The sequence below is a fragment of the Pseudophryne corroboree genome, chromosome 10, assembly GCF_028390025.1.
Source record: "Pseudophryne corroboree isolate aPseCor3 chromosome 10, aPseCor3.hap2, whole genome shotgun sequence".
NCBI classification, from domain to species: Eukaryota; Metazoa; Chordata; class Amphibia; order Anura; family Myobatrachidae; genus Pseudophryne; species Pseudophryne corroboree.
The window spans coordinates 83,759,823-83,782,341 of record NC_086453.1 but is presented as its reverse complement, the minus strand read 5'-3'; the positions used below and the strand labels follow the sequence as shown (position 1 = coordinate 83,782,341).

At 47.0% G+C, this 22,519-nt stretch overlaps 1 protein-coding gene across 2 annotated transcripts in view; it reads left to right on the top strand.

The window, feature by feature from the left end:
- BCL2L12 (BCL2 like 12) overlaps positions 1-22,519 on the top strand; it is a 67,520-nt gene that overhangs the window by 24,288 nt on the left and 20,713 nt on the right. Inside the window, exons 2-5 of one of the 2 annotated variants that reach the window (XM_063942558.1) lie at positions 3,843-4,021; positions 4,420-5,036; positions 11,700-11,846; positions 21,686-21,807. In XM_063942558.1, the coding sequence (XP_063798628.1) occupies positions 3,852-4,021; positions 4,420-5,036; positions 11,700-11,846; positions 21,686-21,807 (1,056 nt within the window). In that variant the 5' untranslated portion in view covers positions 3,843-3,851. Of the gene's footprint in view, positions 1-3,842; positions 4,022-4,419; positions 5,037-11,696; positions 11,847-21,685; positions 21,808-22,519 lie in introns of both variants that reach the window. The other variant, XM_063942557.1, reaches the window with a different exon arrangement.

Below are 22,519 nucleotides of genomic sequence, written 5' to 3'. Positions count from 1 at the left end.
TGAGCATCCACGACGTCTTCAATGGTTGCAGTTATGCTGTCGTCGTTTCTGGATGTGTTTATGGACGGCTGGGATGATGTGTCGCTGTCCTCAGGTGTGTCGTCAATTAACAACGGTGATGATGGACAGACGTCACTGCTTGTCTGTGTCTCTTCTGGAGTGCCTTCTGTAGCAGTGTACTGTGAACTGGAAGACAGACTCACCGGACTGCATATAGCTGTGTTTCCAAAGATATTGGCGCACATGTCATAGTACTGCCAGTCGATACGGCCAACACCGCTCTTTTTCCTGTTGTTGTCATGCACCTTAAGGAAATGCTTTTTAAGAGTTTTCATTTTGTTTAACACTTGCTGCTGTGTGCGGATGATTCCCCTGGCTTGCAGCATCTTGGAGATGTTTTTATAAATGACTGCATCTTTGACTGTGCCTGTGATCTGCCTCATAATTTCCTCCTCTCCCCTAATGCTCAGCAACTCTCTCACCTCCTGGTCTGTCCAGGTCGCCATGCTGCCTTCCTCACACGCATCAAGGACGCTCCCCAGGGCTCTGAATGATGACATCATCTTTTCTGAGCCCATGAAAGCTCCAATCGGAGGCCTTTTAACAGTCCCGGGTAGTGAATCCCGGGACGGGCCCTTTCACACTACCCAGCTTCCCGGGACGGTCCCGGGTTCAACCCTGCTTTTGACCTGGGATGAAATCCCGGGATGCTCGTCCCGGGAAATTGTCCCTGTACCCATTTACACTGAGAAGAATCCCGGGATGATGCGCGTTCACGTGCAATATCCCGGGATTTTTCTGCGAGTGTAAAAGGGGTATTACTGACATTGCTAGGGTATTCTATTTCTGCGTCTGCAGACTACACCTGGGATGGGATCCATTCAGGAAACAATAGAGATTATAGGATATATTATACAGTATTAAGGGGGAATTAGGTGTAAGTTTTTAAAAGGCGTTAAACTCGCACGCTTCCCTTTCATACTCTTGCAAATTTTGTCAAAAAAACAAATTGGGAATGAAAAAGTGGGAAGACCTTCCTAGACCCAAAAAAAGGGACCACTTCGGTAGCAGAATCATATAGAAGGCTGTTAGTGGCATAAGGAAAGTACAGTATCTATTAAAAGATGTCGAATGGCTAATTTGTGAATTTTTCAAAAAACTAAAAATAATGTGAAATGCTTATAAATTTTGTTTAATTACCAAGGAATTTAACAAAAAATGCAAAAATAAGTAGAAAGGACATTTGGGGGTAATTTTGATTAAATTTTTTTTTTTTTTAGAAATAGCAACTATGGATGTAAAAGTGCCTGTTCGGAGCCGTATCTTCTACATCTAGTACAGGTTAGGTGCAAGTTGCATGAATGATGATGATAAGTAGCATGTTCACCACAAGATCCATAAAACGTGCACCAGCGAGTATGCGTGCAACATAAGCCCGCTTTACTTCCACCTGCATCAGGCCATATGTATGTAAATTATACACTTGTATTACCAGCACTTCATAGTGTCTGATTTATCAGTTTCTTCGTAGCGCTTATGTTCAGGGGCAGTGGCCGAGGGCAGCATGCTTTGCCTCCCTGATATGTGCCGTCATATTTGTATATTACATTACACAAAAAGCCTGACTTTGAGATGTTCACTAGTGCCGTTATAGCGCCCAGTCACTTCGCAGTTTGTGTACAAAGATGCAGACATCGGACGCACGTTGGTCTATAATCGGTCATCTGAGTAACGCAACATGGCCGCAGGAAGTAAGACACCGGAGTTGTCGTAACTGCATATGGGATCTCCGTCACAAGCTGCGACACATCCTCGAAGTGTGATGCACCTGCCCTTGAATTGCCACCATGGGCGGCTCCAGAGGTGGGGCTGCAGCTCAGTTCAAATAGGGGAACCACACCAACTACCAGCAAGTCAGTTTGAAATGACAGTTGGTGACAGTTGGTTCCCCTGTTTGAAATTTGAACTGACCTGCAGCCCCTCTCCTGGAGCCGTCACTGGTCGCCACTCCCCGTAACCTCCCATAAATGCTCCCTCCCTTCCTGTCAATCACTTTGTGAATAAATTCTCACGGCGACTGGCACAAGACCATTGTGACACCTGCGCAGTGCGACTTATGCACATGCACATTGACAAAAAAAAAAATCACTCTACAGTGTACAACTTGTGTGTATCAGGCCCATGCCAGCCTGTCGCTGCACTGCTGTGGGGAACAAGGTGCATAACTTCCGTGCTACAGTGCCTTCCCTCCTAACTCCTCCCTCTACGCCTGTGCAGACTTCTGCTCCCCCGCAGGTGTCTCCATTCCCTGCTAGCCCAAACACCCTCATAGGGAATAGAGGTGCAATTTTGCAAATTGCGGCACCAAGGGGGTCATTCTGACCCGTTCGCTCGCAGCGTTTTTTCGCTGCTGTGCGAACGGGTGCAGAATGCGCATGGTTACACCGCGGCTTCCAGTGGGAGCGGTCGCAGCAGCAGCGACCGCTAAGAAGATTGACAGCAAGGAGGCGTGGAGGGGCGGATCCAGACGTTTTCGGGGAGTGGTGAGTATAACGCAGGCGTGTCCAGGACAACGGAGGGCGGAGGTGTGACGTCAAAGCTGGGCCCATCATCGCTGGATCCATCGCACAGGGTAAGAATGTCCAGGGCTACTCTTCTTCTGCTGGAATTTTTTTTTTAGCTTAGCAGGGCTGCACAAGCGATCGCAGCCCTGCTAAGCTAAAATACACTCCCCCATAGGCATGTACTATTGATCGCAGCAGCAGCTAAAAGTTACTAGCTGCGATCAACTCGGAATGACCACCCAAGTTCAAAGCTGTATCTGCTCGGCGGAGCAGCCATTTTGCCCTTTGTTAATATCCTAGAGTGTTTATAAAGTGTCCCCACTCTTTGGCATTTTTCACATTTTATTAAATCAAGCAAGCATAAGGTATTTGTTCAGGAATTCTTATCAATGATCAACACAGAATACTGTAACGTGAAATAAAACAGCTGTGAAGTTTTTCCGTAATGAACAATAAAAACAGCAGCAAAAACCATATTAGTTTGCATATGTATTTTTCCACGTAAGTCAACCCTGGAGCAGTCGGCTGTCTTCAGAGGTCAGGTAATTGATTGTTTGCATTTAATCTGTGTACAAGTAATATGTTTCAATTAATTTCAAAATAAATCCAACTGTCTGAGAAGTCAAAACATTGATTAGTGTATTTCTAATGGGCTTCATCATGAATCTCAAAGAACATTCAAAGTAGAACCAAGAAACCGTTCTTTAAAATAACCTATCAATTAAAAAATATAAGAAACAAATTCTATTTCTAATATTTTCTAGGGCACTGTCAAGGCCATTATAGAGAATATGGCAGAACTGGGAATTTATTTAGAACAATCTGAGCATCAGTAGGGGAATAATTCCTCTGCCAGCTTCCTGCTCCAGGGGTGAATACTTGTAGTGAATGGTTTTATCTGTAATTGGCTTATTATATTTCACATCACACACTGATTATGGTCAATACAATTCCAAAATAAATTAAACTTTGTTCTGTGAAGAATTTGAAATATGCTAAAGGGGTGAATACGTTCTACAGCCACAACATATTATTAGTAAATGTACAGTATAAGTATACTATATGTCTGAGCAGGAGCCTCTTATCCATGTATTTTGGTTTGTATCACTCTGTTTTATGCGGTTTTATTTTCATGCTTGTTTGAATTTATTTTGTTTAATTGGGGAGGAATTTAGATATATATAAAGAAACTTTTTTTTTTTCCTTTGACTATAATTTCATAGGTGAGCAGGTTTGAGACTAGTACATTTATGATCCTAATGTGTTCCTCTATTTCAGGCATGTGGAATGGACACAGTCACTAACCCCGCAGCTGGCGACCTCAGCTTGGTAAAGGTGAAACAAGAAACAAAGCGTGTCCTGGAAGCCTTTTTAACACGATCCTTGAGTCTAGATGAGGGAAAGCGAATAGGCCATGTGGGGCGGGCATACCACGACCCAAAGAAGTACAGTCGCAGGTAACTCTTCAACCGATCCTTCCTCAGAAATTTCCTGCCATATGAGTTTTATTCTTTTTTATTGATTTATCATGAGCCTAGAGACTTCTGCATATTCTTGAAGTTAATGATTCAATACCTGTAAGCTCTTGGGGTGAGTGGGTAATCTTGCAAACCTGGCCTACATTCATAGCATTGTATATTTGATTTTGCTTGAAATGCAGAGACCACAAACTTGCAGTGCTAGGGGGAAAGGCCTTAGAAGGGGTGTGATATGTTTTACCAACCGACACCGTAGGGGCCTTGTGTACGTTTAAATCTGTACTGATGGTGCTTTAACTGTTGGTTGTTGGTGCTCACACCCCCTAATTTTGGATGAATATAAAACAAAATGTTTTTGTTTTGGTTTTTTTCATCAGGAATAGTAATGAGGAAAGCAAGGACGGAACTGTAAGGAAAGGTAAAAAGTCGGAGAGAAAAAAAAATAAAGAGTCTGTAAAAGATCAAGAGGAAATTCTTAGTGATGAGCCAACTCAGGAGAGCAACGGTAAATGGAATGCCATTCATGAGGACATCCGGAAGTTGGAAGATTCAAAACATGACTTTAGAATAAACATTAAGAAGCTGTTGAGAAGAGAGACCCATCCCAAGGACAAGGCTATTGAGAAGAATGGGAGCACACACAGTAAATCCAGGGACTCTATTGAAGCTATACTAGATGACCATGGCAAAGGGGTGGCCAAGAGGGACTCTATGAAACGGCCCAAGTCCCCCAACCCCTTACTTGCCTGCACTGTGGGGACTTCCACCGTTTCTATAGAGGAGGAGCAGAAACAGTATGAAGTTGGCCCTCATGAGAAGCACGTATCTCATGGATCTCAGAAGAAGCCTAGTAAACCATTCTCCTTCAAAAAATTGCTAAAGAAAAAAACGCAGAAAGAAATTTCGGGCACGGACCACACACCTTCCCGGCCTGACTACCTACCGGTGACGCCTTGTTATGAGGATGAGCATTCTCCTCATCCGAAAAGAGCTGGTATGAGTATTATGTTTCTTCTGTATCGTCTACATTTTACTTCCTAATGCATATTCCCCGAGGAGAATAAACAACTGGGACAATCCTTTGTTCCTGTCAGCATTTCCCCTCTCTTCTGGTCTGTTCTGAGATCTTGCATGCTGTAGAACAAGCATCACACTTGTGCACTGTTTGCATTTCCATTAAGCCTGGAGGAGATCTCCCAGAGAGCAGCCACTGTGTCTTTGTACGTAGCGGCTGTCCGGTAATATGTCAGTGTTGCAGGAGGCATCTTGTATAAATAGATGCCTCCTGCTGGCTTCACGCCGCCACTGGCTTCAGCACACCCAGAAACAGGATGCACAAAAGCCCTTGTTTACTAGAACGCTGCCTGTGGCCACCTCCTAACGGCCGCTTCTGTCAGTCAGGCTGTGGTGTCCAGGGCAATGCGAGCGACTACGCAGAACAAGATCTGCTCGCGCACAGATCTCACACCATCAGAGATGTACATAAACCATCAGGATTTGCTTTAAAATTGTATTGACAGGGCCTTTTTAAAATCTGCATCACTTGCTCTGTCATCATAACATCTGAGTCTAGAAAGAAAGACTTTAGGCTTCGGGTGTGCACTGGCTCCTCCCTCTATGCCCCTCCTCCAGACCTCAGTTTGATACTGTGCCCAGAGGAGATGGGTGCACTGCAGGGAGCTCTCCTGAGTTTCCTGTAAGAAAGTATTTTGGTTAGGTTTTTTATTTTCAGGGAGCCTGCTGGCATCAGACTCCCTGCATCGAGGGACTGAGGAGAGAGAAACAGCCCTACTTCTCTGAGTTTCAAGGTCCTCTTTCTTAGGCTACTGGACACCATTAGCTCCAGAGGGATTGGTACGCAGGTTTCATCCTCGCCGTCCGTCCCAGAGCCGCGCCGCCGTCCTCCTCGCAGAGCCAGAAGATAGAAGCCGGGTGAGTATGAGAAGAAAGAAGACTTCAGAGGCGGCAGAAGACGTCTGATCTTCATAGAGGTAACGCACAGAGGTGAAGCTGTGCGCCATTGCTCCCGTTCACCTCACACACTCCGGTCACTGTAAGGGTGCAGGGCGCAGGGGGGGCGCCCTGGGCAGCAGTATAAACCTCTCCTATGGCAAAAGCATATATATACATGTACAGCTGGGCACTGTACATGTATATAAAGAGCCCCCACCATGTTTTGATAGATTTTGAGCGGGACAGAAGCCCGCCACCGAGGGGGCGGGGCTTCTTCCTCAGCACTCACCAGCGCCATTTTCTCCACAGCACAGCGCTGAGGGGAAGCTCCCCGGACTCTCCCCTGCTTACTGACGGTGACAGTGGGTTTTTCAAGAGGGGGGGGGCACATAATTGGCGTGTATAAAGTTATAACAGCGCTACTGGATAAAACATTCTGTGTTTTTTCCTGGGTCATATAGCGCTGGGGTGTGTGCTGGCATACTCTCTCTCTGTCTCTCCAAAGGGCCTGGTGGGGAACCTGTCTTCAGAAAAGAGCTTCCCTGTGTGTGTGGGGTGTGTCGGTGCGTGTGTGTCGACATGTATGAGGTTGAAGGCTCGCCTAAGGAGGAGGGGGAGTGTATGAATGCAAGGTCTCCGTCGGCAGCGCCGACACCTGACTGGATGGATATGTGGAATGTCTTAAGTGCTAATGTGAATTTATTGCACAAAAGATTAGACAAAGCTGAGGCTAGGGAACAGTCAGGAAGTCAAACCATGACTGTCCCAATGTCGCCGAGTCCTTCGGGGTCTCAGAAGCGCACACTATCCCAAATAGTTGACACAGATACCGACACGGATTCAGACTCCAGTGTCGACTACGATGATGTAAAATTACAGCCAAAAGTGGCTAAGTGTATTCGATATATGATTATTGCAATAAAAGAGGTTTTGCATATCACAGAGGAACCCCCTGTCCCTGACACGAGGGTACACATGTATAAAGAGAAAAAGCCTGAGGTCACCTTTCCATCCTAGTATGAGCTGAACGAATTATGCGAAAAGGCTTGGGAAACCCCAGACAAGAGACTGCAGGTTCCCAAAAGGATTCTTATGGCGTATCCTTTCCCGCAAAAGGACAGGATACGATGGGAATCCTCTCCTAAGGTGGACAAGGCATTGACACGCTTATCAAAAAAGATAGCGCTGCCATCCCAAGATACGGCTACCCTCAATGATGCTGCTGATCGCAAGCAGGAGGTTACTATGAAGTCCATTTACACACATTCTGGTACAATACTTAGACCGGCAATGGCGTCGGCCTGGGTTTGTAGTGCTGTGGCTGCATGGACTGATTCCTTATCAGCGGAGATTGAGACCCTAGATAAGGATACCATTTTAATGACCCTAGGGCATATAAAAGATGCTGTATTATATATGTGGGATGCTCAAAGAGATGTTTGTTTACTAAGTTCCAGAATAAACGCTATGTCTGTTTCCGCTAGGCGAGTCTTATGGACCCGACAGTGGACGGGGGATGCCGACTCGAAGAGGCATATGGAGTTTTTGCCTTACAAAGGTGAGGAGTTATTTGGAGAAGGCCTCTCGGACCTAGTCTCCACAGCTACGGCAGGTAAATCGAATTTCTTGCCTTATGTTCCCTCACAGCCTAAGAAAGTGCCTCATTGCATCAAATGCAGTCCTTTCGTTCGAATAAAAGCAAAAAAGTACGTGGATCGTCCTTTCTTGCCAGAGGTAAGGGCAGAGGAAAAAAGCTGCACACAGCTAGTTCCCAGGAACAGAAGTCCTCCCAGGCCTCTTCAAAATCCACCGCATGACGCTGGAGTGGGGGCACGTCTTCGACTTTTCAGACACATCTGGGTTCTCTCACAGGTGGATCCCTGGGCAATAGAAATTGTTTCTCAGGGATACAAGCTGGAATTCGAAGAGGTCCCCCCTCGCCGGTTTTTCAAATCGGCTCTGCCAGCTTCTCCCTCAGAGAGGGAGTTAGTGTTAAATGCAATTCAAAAATTGTATCTTCAACAGGTGGTGGTCAAGGTTCCCCTACTGCAACAGGGGAGGGGATATTACTCAACCCTGTTTGTGGTCCCGAAACCGGACGGTTCGGTCAGACCCATTTTGAATTTAAAATCCCTGAACCTATACTTGAAAAAGTTCAAGATGGAGTTGCTCAGAGCGGTCATCGCCAGCCTGGAAGGGGGGGATTTTATGGTTTCCCTAGACATAAAGGATGCGTACCTTCATGTTCCAATATTTCCACCTCATCAGGCGTTCCTGAGATTTGCTGTACAGGATTGTCATTACCAATTTCAGATGTTGCCGTTTGGGCTTTCCACGGCCCCGAGGATTTTCACCAAGGTACTGGCGGAAATTATGGTGCTCCTGCGCAAGCGAGGTGTCACAATTATCCCATACTTGGACGATCTCCTCATAAAAGCGAGATCTCGGGAGAAGTTACTGGACAGCGTGTCACTTTCATTGAAGGTGTTACAGCAACACGGCTGGATTCTCAATATCCCGAAGTCGCAGCTGGTTCCTACGACGCGTCTGACCTTCTTGGGCTTGATTCTGGACACAGACCAGAAAAGGGTTTTTCTTCCGACGGAAAAAGCTCAGGAACTCATGACTCTGGTCAGGAACCTATTGAAGCCAAAACAGGTGTCAGTGCATCACTGCACTCGAGTCCTGGGGAAAATGGTGGCATCATACGAAGCCATTCCCTTCGGCAGGTTCCATGCGAGAACCTTCCAATGGGACCTGCTGGACAAGTGGTCCGGGTCACATCTACATATGCATCGGCGGATCACCCTGTCCCCCAGAGCCAGGGTATCTCTCCTGTGGTGGCTGCAGAGTGCTCACCTCCTAGAGGGCCGCAGGTTCGGCATTCAGGACTGGATCCTGGTGACCACGGACGCAAGCCTCCGAGGTTGGGGAGCAGTCACACAGGGAAGAAATTTTCAAGGTCTTTGTCAAGTCTAGAGACTTGTCTCCACATCAACGTCCTGGAGTTGAGGGCCATATACAACGCCCTACGTCAAGCGGAGGCATTACTTCGCGACAAACCAGTTCTGATTCAGTCAGACAATGTCACCGCAGTGGCTCATGTAAACCGCCATGGCGGCACAAGGAGCAGGGTGGCAATGGCGGAAGCCACCAGGATTCTTCGCTGGGCGGAGAATCATGTCAGCGCACTGTCAGCAGTGTTCATTCCGGGAGTGGACAATTGGGAAGCAGATTTCCTCAGCAGACACGATCTGCATCCGGGAGAGTGGGGGCTTCATCAGGAAGTCTTCGAGCAGATCGCAAGTCGGTGGGGACTGCCCCAAATAGACATGATGGCGTCCCGTCTCAACAAAAAGCTAAAAAGGTATTGCGCCAGGTCAAGAGATCCTCAGGCGGTAGCTGTGGACGCCCTGGTGACACCGTGGGTGTACCGGTCGGTCTATGTATTTCCTCCTCTTCCTCTCATACCCAAGGTGTTAAGAATAATAAGACAAAGAGGAGTGAGAACAATCCTCATTGTTCCAGATTGGCCACGAAGGACCTGGTATCCGGAGCTGCAGGAGTTGCTCACAGAAGATCCGTGGCCTCTTACTCTAAGACAGGACCTGCTGCAACAGGGGCCCTGTCTGTTCCAGGACTTACCGCGGCTGCGTTTGACGGCATGGCGATTGAATGCCGGATCCTAGCGAAAAAAGGTATTCCGGATGAGGTCATTCCTACACTAATAAAGGCTAGGAAGGACGTGACATCAAAACATTATCACCGAATATGGCGAAAATATGTTTCTTGGTGTGAGGCCAGGAATGCTCCTACGGAAGAATTCCAGCTGGGCCGTCTCCTTCACTTCCTACAAACTGGAGTGAATTTGGGCCTAAAATTAGGCTCCATTAAGGTTCAGATTTCGTCCCTATCCATTTTCTTTCAGAAGAAATTGGCCTCTCTTCCTGAAGTACAGACGTTTGTGAAGGGAGTACTGCATATTCAGCCTCCTTTTGTACCTCCGGTGGAGCCTTGGGATCTTAACGTGGTGTTAGGTTTCCTTAAGTCGCATTGGTTTGAACCACTCAAAACGGTGGAGTTAAAATATCTCACTTGGAAGGTGGTCATGTTGTTAGCCTTTTCTTCGGCTAGGCGAGTTTCGGAATTAGCGGCTTTATCACATAAAAGCCCCTATCTGGTTTTTCATATGGATAGGGCGGAATTGCGGACTCGTCCTCAATTCCTACCTAAAGTGGTCTCATCCTTACATATGAACCAGCCTATTGTCGTGCCTGTGGCTACACGTGACTTGGAGGATTCCGAGTCCCTTGATGTGGTCAGGGCTTTGAAGATTTACGTTGCCAGAGCGGCTAGGATCAGAAAAACAGAGGCACTGTTTGTCCTGTATGCAGCCAACAAGGTTGGCGCCCCTGCTTCAAAGCAGACTATTGCTCGCTGGATCTGTAACACGATTCAGCAGGCGCATTCTACGGCAGGATTGCCGTTACCAAAATCGGTTAAGGCCCATTCCACTAGGAAGGTGGGCTCTTCTTGGGCGGCTGCCCGAGGGGTCTCAGCACTACAGCTGTGCCGAGCTGCTACTTGGTCGGGGTCAAACACCTTTGCAAAATTCTACAAGTTTGATACCCTGGCTGAGGAGGACCTCTTGTTTGCTCAATCTGTGCTGCAGAATCATCCGCACTCTCCTGCCCGTTTGGAAGCTTTGGTATAATCCCCATGGTCCTTACGGAGTCCCCAGCATCCTCTAGGACGTTAGAGAAAATAAGATTTTAAACCTACCGGTAAATCTTTTTCTCGTAGTCCGTAGAGGATGCTGGGCGCCCGTCCCAAGTGCGGACTACTTCTGCAAGGCTTGTATATAGTTATTGCGCACATAAGGGTTATGTTATAGTTTCATCGGTGGTGGACCGAGGCTATGTTGGTTTTTCATACTGTTAACTAGATAGTATATCACAAGTTATACGGTGTGATTGGTGTGGCTGGTATGAATCTTGCCCTTGGATTACCTAAAATCCTTTCCTCGTACTGTCCATCTCCTCTGGGCACAGTTTCTCTGAGGTCTGGAGGAGGGGCATAGAGGGAGGAGCCAGTGCACACCCAGAGCCTAAAGTCTTTCTTAAAGTGCCCATGTCTCCTGCGGAGCCCGTCTATCCCCCATGGTCCTTACGGAGTCCCCAGCATCCTCTACGGACTACGAGAAAAAGATTTACCGGTAGGTTTAAAATCTTATATTTTGGATTGTGGGTGGAAATCGGAACACCCAGAGGAAACCCACGCAAGTACGGGGAGAATATACAAACTCTGCACAGTTAGGGCCATGGTGGGTATCAAACCCATGACCTCAGTGCTGCGAAGCAGTAATGCTAACCATTACTCCATCCGTACTGCTATTATTATTACTGTTATATAGCGGAGTAAGTATACTGTCAGTCATCCATGGCTTTGTAGAATATTTATTAGATGTACAAACAAATGATACCTGAGAATTTGTTTTCCCCATGTATCTGAAATAGTCTTGCCTCTGAAAGTTGGGAACACTACTACAGCTTTTACTCAGATCAATTTAGTATTTTAAATCCGCATTTTGTTGATTTTAAAATATGGCATTGTGCATTGTTCTAGGTTTGATTTTAAATAAAACGTTTACGAGAACTAAAAATTATTGAATTATTAATATATTACCTATTATGTTTCTTAGTAGGGAAGATCGAGGACTCTGAGATCTACAACTTAGCTGCAAAGCAGTTGGAGACGTTGATCAAACACAAAAAAGTTAAGAGCCCCTCGGTTCCTGAGAAATTTCCTGAGACTAAGCCAAGCCCAAAGACTGCAGTGCGCTTGGCGCCTGGTAAGACCGTAGTTTATTTTGTTTGTTTTTTTGTTTTATTTTATTGCAAAGCTGCAAGGATTCTTCCACTGTCCATGGGCATTTTATTCTTTTGTTTTAATGATACCCGGTTGCCGGGTTGACACGGGTCAGTGTGCGATATGAAAGGGGCCTTGGAGAATTCCCGAGACGCCTGACCCGGTAATTCAACCCGGGTAAAAAGAAGGGTTATTCCCGGGTAGAATACCGAGTCAGTGGCAGCGTAAACGGATTCCCGGGTTAATGCGACCCGGGACCCGTTTACTACATAGGGAGAGGCAGCGCAGAGATGAGCTCATCTCCCAGCGCCGGCTCCGCTCCCCGCCACCATGGCAAACAACCCGGCATATTGCCGGGTCAGGAAGCCAGCGCAGAGGCTCCAATGCCGGATCCCACCCGGGAAGGACCCGTTTCCAATTCCCGAGTGGGATCCGGCATTGGAGATCTGAAAGGGGTATACTTCAGTAACTTCATAATGGTGCACCCCTGTGTTAGCCGCATAGTGAAAGGGACACTAACCTCAATCTGTCTACGGGTGGGATGTATCTAGCATTGCAGTTTGGATGCGATACATTCCACCATTTATGGCATAGATACGTATGTAGAATTATGATTATAATGCGCCGAATGACACGTGAGCCACTGGGAGGGATCCTATGTGATCCCTCTCGGTGTACAATGTAGAAAGTAGCACATAGGCTTCTATTAGGTGGCGCTGCCTAATGGGTCCACGCTACGAAAAGTATTGCATTCCCGAGCTTGATACATATGGCAAAGGAGGACAGAACTTTGAAAACTCCAGTTTTCTGAGTTTTGGCCTCGTTTTGCTTTTATTACATCCCGCCCTTTGTTACATCCCGCCTTTAGTGCTTGCAAATGTTGTCTGTTTTGTCCTATATTTGCAGTAAACTGTTTACGTATAGCCTGCTGGCAATGATGAGAGGTCCTTGGTGACCCTAAAGACGTGACTGGTCTGAGAACTAAAGTCTGCAGATACGCTCACTCCCTGCACTGTACCACATACATTTACCTCCTGCAAGGGCGGTGTCTATTCTTCAGTAGGGAAGAAGTTCGGGCAGCATTTGTGTCATGGGAACCAGTTATATCTACAATACACTAATTCTTGCAATGTCTCATAGCCAGGGGCGTTTTAAGAGAGAGGGCCCGCGTGCAGCCCCCTCCTCTCTGGCAGCAAGTAGACTCTGGCTGCCAGAGAGGAGCAATAAGGCACAGCTGCAGCAATAAGGCACAGGTACCATGTTCCCAGAAACATGGTACCTGTGCCTTATTGCTGCAGCTGCTATTTTCTGGGAACATGGTACCTGTGCCTTATTGCTGCAGCTGCTATTTTCCAAGTGATTTGTGTCTGCAGTGCAGGGCCTATGCCGCGGGACTCTGGAGGGGTAAGTATAATATATGGGTGCTGGGTGTGCGGTGTGGGCCCCTCTGAACTCAGGGGCTTGTGTGCACCGCACACCTTGGGGGAGATTCAAATGTTTGAAAAGTCGGTTGGGTGTCTGTTTTTTCATGTCTATTAGATAGGAAAAAACAGACTCCCAACTGACTTTTCAAACATTTGAATCTCCCACCTTGTATCCAGTATACAAACGCCTATGCTTATAGCGTATACCCAACACGATCCCACAGACGAGAATACAGTATGCAGTGGTATAAAAAAGAAAAACATTTACTTACAATTCATATACATTACTTTAGGGTAGGTGGTTTTTATTTCTTTTTAGGAGGCTTGAAATCTCTATGAACAAATTGATTATTATCCGTCTGCATACAAAGTACCAGTGCAGCAAGAAAACAGCAGGGTTTTGACACCAAATGACTACAACAGAATTCCCATTCACTAAGAATCCCTCCTGTCCATGAGTTGTGAGAGTGCACAGTTCAGAGCAAAATATTTTCACTTAAATGGATTTTTAATACTGAGATTTTCCCATGTGTACTCAGCAGTGGAGAGAGATAAAGTAGAGAGAGAGAAACATCCAACCAGTCAGCTCCTAACTGTCGTTTTTCAAACACAGCCTGTAACATGGCAGTTAGGAGCTGATTGGCTGGTACTTTATCTCTGTCCACTTTATCATTCTCGAAAGCTTAGTACATATATAATAATAATAATAATAATAATAATAAGCTTCTAAGTCTGGAACAGAGATCAGAGATTGTATGGTAACAATGTTGATGTGGAATTTGTTCATCTTCATTTGTTGAGGCCTTGCATTTATCCACTATCACTATCAAGAACATGTACGGTGTCCTAAATGCCCCAAAATACGCTTATATGATCAGAAAGACGGATTCCTTATTCGTGCTCCCTGATGCACAGAAAAAGGGTTGTCCTGCTTCAAAGCGGTCCATTGCTCGTTGGCTTAGGCTTGCTATCCAAAAAGCCTATGTGTCGGCAGCCTTACCTGTTCCTAAGTCTCTAAAGGCCAACTCTACAAGATCGGTGGGCTCTCCCTGGGCGGCTGCCCTTGGAGTCTCGGCCTTGCAACTATGCCGAGCTGCTACCTGGTCGGGGAAGAACACGTTAGTGAAGTTCTACCAGTTTGATACCCTGGCCAAAGAGAATACCCAGTTTGGGCAGGCGTTGCTGCAGAAGTCTCTGCACCTTCCCGCCCGTTCTGGAAGCTTTGGGACGTCCCCATCATACTGAGGGGGTCATTCCGAGTTGATCATAGCTGTGCTAAATTTAGCACAGCTACGATCATAAACTTAGACATGCGGGGGGACGCCCAGCACAGGGCTAGTCCGCCCCGCATGTCAGTCCTTTGTATTTGAGGAGTAACTCCCGGCCAGCGCAGCTCCTGCGGCTGGCCGGGAGTTACTCGTCGCTCCCGCTGGCCGTATCGGCTGCGTGAGACGTCTCGCAGCCGCCGCGCCCCCCCCCCCCCCCGAATGGTCTGGCCACACCTGCGTTGGTCGGACCGCTCCCCCTAAACGGCGGCTTAACGCCACCGTTCAGAATTCTCCCGCATAGCGACCGTCTCTGTCTCAGAGTCGATCTCTAGGTAACGACGGCTGCCATGCGCCGGCGCAGTTCCGACCCGATCGCTGCGCTGCGACAAACTGCAGCGAGCGATCGGGTCGGAATGACCTCCTAAGTCTCCCCAATATCCCTTATGGATGCTAGAGAAAATAGGATTTTAATTACCTACCGGTAAATCCTTTTCTCGTAGTCCATAAAGGATATTGGGCGCCCGCCTCAGTGCGGTGACTTTTCTGCAGGTTCTCTTTTATGTGGTTACCTGTTTAGCTGTTGCTGTTGTTGTTACCAGCCATTGCTGGTTGTTGTATGTTAGTGGTGTGCTGGTGTATAAATCTCACCACTTCTTGTTATTATGTTCCTTCTCTCATATATGTCCTTTCTCCTTCGGGCACTGTATTACCTATAACTACCTGTGGGAGGGGGGCATAGAGGGGAGGAGCCAGCACATCCAGTGAAGAAATTTAAAGTGCACAAGTTCCTTTGGACCCCATCCATACCCCATCGTACTAAGTCTCCCCAATATCCCTTATGGACTACGAGAAAAGGGTTTACCGGTAGGTAATTAAAATCATATTTTTCCTCTAATGGGCAAAACCATGTGCAGTGCAGGGGGGGCAGATGTAAAAAGTGCAGAGAGAGATTTGGGTGGGGTGTGTTCAAAGTGAAATCTAATTTGTAGTGTAAAAATAAAGCAGTTGGGGGCGTGGCCTGGAAGCTGAGCTGAGTGGACGTGCGGCTCCGGAGCTCCCGCACAGGGGACCTTTCAAACTGTTTCCCCGCGGCTTAGCCGGCGCCTGTCATCACCCGGGAGCATTACAACACTGTGAGTCAGCCCCACAAGACGATCCGGCGCGGCCGGGCGGCTCTCCGCACCCTCTGACCGCTGCGGCCTTCTCCCCGGTCCAACGCCGGGAGCTGGAGTTTGGCGGCGGCCCGGCCGTGAGCTCCGTGCCCGGCGCGGCCACGACAAGACCTCTCGGAACACTCCGCGGCCCTCAGCCCTCCTCTACTGTGCCCTGCTGGGTGGCTCCTGGCTCTCGGGTCCCCTCTAGACGGCTGGGATCTCCTTCCATGGCTCCTGGAAGATCAGGTACTCTCTGCAAGCCCTGGCGGCGGCCATCTTTCCTCTCCCAAGTGCTGGCTGCTTCTCTCCCCCCTTCCTCTGTGACTGCTTCGGCAAGCTGTGCCTGCCAGTGTTCCTCCATCTCTCCCTGCAGGAGCTCTAGCTGCTCTGACCCCCCTCTTTTCAGTATTGGGTCATGATATAGGTTGCTGGGGCTCCCTGATATTTTATTACTGCTCTGGGCTTTCCTGTATTACAATCTACAATCCTGGGGCGCCATCTCCTGGCCATTACCTACGACTACACCTGCATTATGCTCCAGTCTTCTATGATACTTCTGAGCAGGGGAATGCGCTGCTAAATACCTACGGGCACAGCCCTGGGGGCCTCGTGCTTATTTTCATTACACGTAATATGATGGATCACTGACTTTTTACGCTATTGCTCAGTTTTGACCTTTGACCTTTTCTATTTCTGGGACTGTCGCACACCATGCCTAGGTCCAAGAAATCTACACTTTCTGCGGAGCTGTCTTCCTTTATTTCTAAGATGAAGCCTAGTGCATCTAAATCACCAGCCGCCCCCCCTCCTGCCCCTGTTTCGGAATCTGAGGAAGACTCGCCTGTTCTAGAACCTTCCATGAAAGATTGCATTTCCTCTATCCTTACTGAGATGAAGTCGTTGAAACAGGCTTTCCACTCGGAGATCCACAAAGCCATCTCTGGGCTTAAGGATGAGATATCTGATCTTGGGGCTCGCACTAATGATGTCGAACAGAAAATTGATGAAGTCATTAATTTCCAGCAGGAGATGGAACATTCGGTCCACGTTATGCAGGAAGACATCTACCTCCTCCAAGACCAACAGGAGGATGCAGATAATCGTGCACAACGTAATAATCTACGTATTAAATACATCCTGGAGTCGGTGGAACCAGCACAACTGGAAGATTTCCTCCTCCGCTTTTTTCAACATCTCCTGCCGGACACACCGCCTGAGCATTTCCTCCTAGATAGAGCTCATCGCTCCCTGCGCTAAAAGCCATCATCATCGTCCCCTCCGAGAGACGTGGTCTTACGCTGTCACTACTTCAAAACTAAGGACAGAATACTGACTGCTGCTCGGAACAAGGACATGTGTCTGTTTGAAACGCATAGACTGCTGGTGTTTCTGGACTTATCCCCTACTACTCTTAAGAGGCGCTTCGATCTGAGAGAGTACACCCAAATCCTCAGAGAGAATCAAATCCGCTACAGATGGGGTTATCCCTTCGCCTTGATTGTGCAGCTTGATGGGAAGAGGCTACTAGCACGATCCAAGGAGGATGCCCATCGGCTTCTTTTGAAACTTAACCTGCCTCCTCCGGAACCTGACAAGCCTTCTACCCCACAGGTTGCACCGGGTCTTCAACGCACCCCAAACTCACCTTTTCCACAGCGAGCACCTCGACGCCTTTGGTCGACAGTCCCGGCAAAAACCTCTGCTAGACGTGACCCTCCGTGAACTTTCCTTCACAGCTGCCTTGATGGGTTATTGCATGTCATTTCATACTGTTGTGCTTACTAGTTTAGAGGTTTTAAGTTTCTTTTTTCACTGAGCTTATATAACTGAGCATATGTTTTTCCAGTTCACTTGATTCTGTTGTGGTTCATTACGGTCATATGTTGCTACGACCCCCATGGTTGCCCTATTAGTTCGCCAGTGGGCTCCTTGGTGTTCGGCGCCGCGCCATCCACCGAGCCATTATAGTCGGTTTTGAGCATAAGGGAGATCTTCTCTCCCTTAATACCCCATACGGGTGCTCAAACGTGCGGACCCGTGCGATGCATACAATGGGTCTTTGGCTCGGTTTATTATATTTGTTTACTTTGCATTGTTCTCGATGTTTCTTTTCTCCTCTCTTTCCTCTTTTCCTGCTTTCTGTTCCTCCTCTTTCCTTCGTTCTCCCGGGAGACCAACCATGGGTCCTTAGGGACGTTCTTGCTCTGCTCTTATTTATACTGCTATGTCTGTTAACGTAATAACCTACAATGTGAAGGGTCTCAATAGCCCCAAAAGAGGACCAAATTATTTCTTTTTCTGAAACAGGTTGGGGGAGATCTGGTATTCCTCCAGGAGACGCATTTTAGAGATACTTCCCATCCTGAATTACGTTCTAGACGCCATCCAGTCGTCATACATGCATGTGATCACGCCCAGAAGAAACGAGGGGTTGCCATATTGATTCCCGCCCACTTACACTTGGAACCAGAAAAAATCATTAGGGACAAAAGGGGTAGATTCCTTATCATAGTGGGCAAGCTTAATAATGTTCCCATCACTCTGGTCAACGTCTATGCCCCTAATGTTAATCAGGCCTCGTTCTTCGCCTCTTTAGATTCCAAAATTGCCCAATGTAGGAAAGGCGATATCTTAATGGCAGGGGATTTCAACACTATACTCCATCACAGTCTCGACCGCTCCCACTCCCTCCCACTGTCCCAGTCCCACACAAGTACTCGCAATTCCAGAGCCTTGCTGTCACTACTTAAAAACCACGTACTATTTGATTCCTGGAGGGTTCTCGACCCTTTAGTTAAAGATTATACGTTTTTTTCCCCAGTACACAATCTATATACAAGAATTGATATGATTATGATTGGGAGAGATTTGACCTCTAGGATCCAGAAAAGTTGTATTCACCCAATTACGTGGTCTGACCATGCCCTGGTATCTTTGACTCTTTCTGGTTTGTCCCGCACTCTTCCCCCCCCCCCCCCCCCCCCTCCTGGTCCCTTAATGATGCCCTCCTCCAACATTCTGATGTTCTGCCGCAAATTACTCAGGTGCTAACTGATTATTTTAGCTTGAATCAGACGCCTGGTATGTCTGATATGACCCTGTGGGAGGCGCATAAAGCGGTCCTTCTGGGCCACTTCATGCAGATCGCGGCTAGGCTCACTAAACAGCGCTCCCAAAAGATCTTGGAGTTAACTGACCAACTCCACCGTCTGGAGGAAATTCATAGGTCTTCTCTGAACCCGGTTGACTTGGATCGGCTACTTAAAGTTAGGGGGGAACTTAATATGCTGTTATCTCATAAGACAGAACAATGCCTTAGACGCCTTAACCAGATTTATTATGAAAAAGGGGATAAGGCAGATAAACTCCTTGCCAGGAAATTGAGGGCTCAAATTTCTTCCAAAAATATCTTATCTATTCGTACTAAACAGGGTGACTGACTCATGATCCTGACCACATTCTTTGTGAATTTGAGGAATTTTATAAATCATTATATAATGCGGAAGCGGCTCCCTCATCCTCACTGAGATTCGACGAGGGGATTGAATCCCTTTTGGATAAATGCAATCTACCATCATTGAGTGGTTCGACGGTGTCTCAGTTGGGTTCAGAGATAACTATTGAGGAAATAGATAATGCACTTAAGACTCAGAAGCCAGGTAAGGCCCCTGGACCTGATGGGATGTCAATTATGTATTTTAAGAAATTTAAGGGGATTCTCCTGCCCCACCTCTGTAGGCTCTTTAATGGATTCCTTAGAGGTAACCCTCTGTCGCCCCGTACACTGGAGGCACGAATTGTTTTAATTCATAAACCCGGGAAAGACCCCAACTCATGTTCTAGTTATCGCCCCATCTCTTTACTAAATAATGATATTAAACTCTTTGCCAAAATCCTAGTTTTGAGGTTAAACTCAGTTCTCCCGCATTTGATACATGCTGACCAGGTGGGCTTCATCCCAGGCCGACAAGCTAGAGACAACACCCGCAGAACTATTAATTTAGTCCATCTTATTAACAAAGCTAGATTGCCCTCTATCCTTCTCTCGCTTGATGCAGAGAAGGCTTTTGATAAAATACTGTGGCCCTTCATGTTCGCCACCCTGCGTAGGTTCGGCCTGGGCGGAAACCTACTCCAGGGCATTCAAGCACTCTACTCCAACCCCTCCGCTAGAGTTCGGGTTAATGGCAAGGACTCTCGCCTTTTCCAAATCAACAACGGTACGCGTCAGGGGTGTCCCCTGTCACCATTAATTTTTGCTATGACTATCGAACCTCTGGCGTGTATGGTTAGGGCCAACCCCGATATTAAGGGTATATCAGCTGGTGACGAAGAGTTTAAACTGTCATTATTTGCAGATGATGTTTTGTTAACTCTTTCCTGTGTGACAAATATGGCATTACCCAACCTGTACTTTACGAGTATCTACAACTCCGCTCCTTCTTAAGTTCCCTTCCTAAACCCAAGGTTATTCGTCAACTCACCCCTTTGGAAAGTCTCTGTATTTATTCCCCTATGCGACAGGGTATTATATCTATACTTTATGGTTTATTACGCTCTCTGAAAGCAGCGGACATACTTCCCCATGAAAGTAAATGGGAGCAGGACCTGGGCCCTCCTCCTGAGGAAGATTCATGGGAGATCATTAGACAAAATGTAGCCCAGTCCTCAATTTCCTCCCTAGTGAAGGAAAACTCATATAAAGTCTATACCAGATGGTATCTGGTCCCAGCGACACTGCATAGGATTTTCCCCGGGTCCTCCCCATTGTGTTGGCGTGAGTGTGGTCAAATTGGAGATTTTAAACGCATTTGGTGGTCCTGTCCCAAAATCCGCCCGTTCTGGGCCCAAGTGGAAACTCTTATTGGATCTATTTTCTGTTCTCAGGTAACATTGGGTCCCTGGTCGGCTCTACTGGGCCTACCTTTGCCTAATATTAGCAGCCATGCGGGTAATCTAGTACTCCAAATTCTCCATGCCGCCAGATGTGTGATAGCCAAAAGTTGGAAAAAGACCACTATCCCCCCTAGGAGCATGTTGCTGTCTAAAATATGGCATATCTCCATGATGGAGAAAATCACAGCTTCCTTACATGACAGGTCAGAGAAATATATGAGGACTTGGGAACCTTGGTTCACTTATGCTATATCCTCTACTGCCCGGGTATGATATACTGTGTCAAACGGGTCCCAAAAGGCAAAAGTTATGGTGTACTCTTCATTGTATTTAGGTTTGAAGATAGTGTGGGCTACCCCCCACGACACGACTATACCTTGAATGCTCCCTTAGTGGTCCCCCACTCTCCCACCCCCCCCTCTCCTCTCTTTCTTCCTCTCTTCATCTCTGTTCTTCTCTTTCCTTCTCTCTTTTTACCCTTCGTTAAAACACAGAAAAACTGTTGTCGACATATATTTTGTATTGTTGATGTTCTCCCCTTTTCTTGTTATGTTTTGTCATATCCCACTGGATATCATGTATGTTATTTTGAATTTATTTGGAGTCATCATCTCCTGTTTGATTTGTATCAGCTTATTCAACTTCTCTTCAATAAAAATATTGCATTAAAAAAAAATAAAGCAGTTAGTATTGACCCTGCGCAGAAGAAAATATAACCCACCCAAATCTAACTCTCTCTGCACATGTTATATCTGCTCTACCTGCAGTGCAACATGGTTTTGCCCATTAAAGGAAAATGTTATCTTGCAATCAACCTTGAATTAGGCCCATATGCCTTTACTTAATTGCTTTGAGCAACACCTGTTTTTCTGCGCAATTACATTGGAATCGGTTCCCAAAATGTTTTCACTTGCCCTTAACTGAGTCTGGTGAGGAGTGTCCTGTTTAGGATGCGGTAATCTACAGTGTGAGCATATATCCATAGATCCCTCTCCCTGCTTAGCGTACTGAAGCACATACTGTACTGCATTAATGATACTTTTCCTATAAGTATTTATTTTGTCATTTGTGCATCTACAGTACCATTCAAAGAGAACAATAATGTGACCACAAATGACCAACCACCTGTTGTAGACAAAGAGGAGGTGATCCAGAAGCTGGTGGCTCTTCTCCAGGAGCAGGCAGTGGTCATCAATGAGCAGGTGAGAGATGAGTGTGAACCAGTCTCTGATACGATTAAATGCAGAACAAAGCTGACCAGTCACACACAAGCACACACATACTGTAGGGCCTGATGCTGATTTGGAAGTAATGGAGAATACCAAGTAACATTGTATTTAAAACAACCCATACTGCATACCTCCCAGCATTGGAGCCTTCAGAAGCAGGACCCTGCGAGCATGCGTGACCTAAAAGGGGGTGGAGCCTCACTGTACCCCAGTTCACGTCACTTTGGGGCGAGATCCCCTCCGGTATGCTATGCTGCCCCCAGGCCACCCTGCACTGGGAATAGATGCCACATGCGCATGGCATTTATCACCTGCTGCTCTGCTATGAGTAGAGCAGTGATGTGTGCTTCCCCCAAACACCCATCCCTCCCGCCCCGCACCGCAGGGAGACGGGACTGCCGTGCTGAATGTTGGGAGGTATGCATGTTGCAATACAAGGGGAGAAAATACATGTATATTGTCTCTGTGCAGGGTATATACTGGCTGCCTTTGCATGTAACCCACAAATGTTAGACAGATTTATTTTTACATTACAATTTAGATTTCTGTTTGGACACAGCCCACCCAAAGCTGAATCCCTCTGCACGTGTTCCATCTGCCCCACCTGCAGTGCAGCATGGTTTTGCCCAGGTGCACAGTTACTTGCTTTTGCTTTACTTTTAAATCAGAATCAGGCCCAGAGATG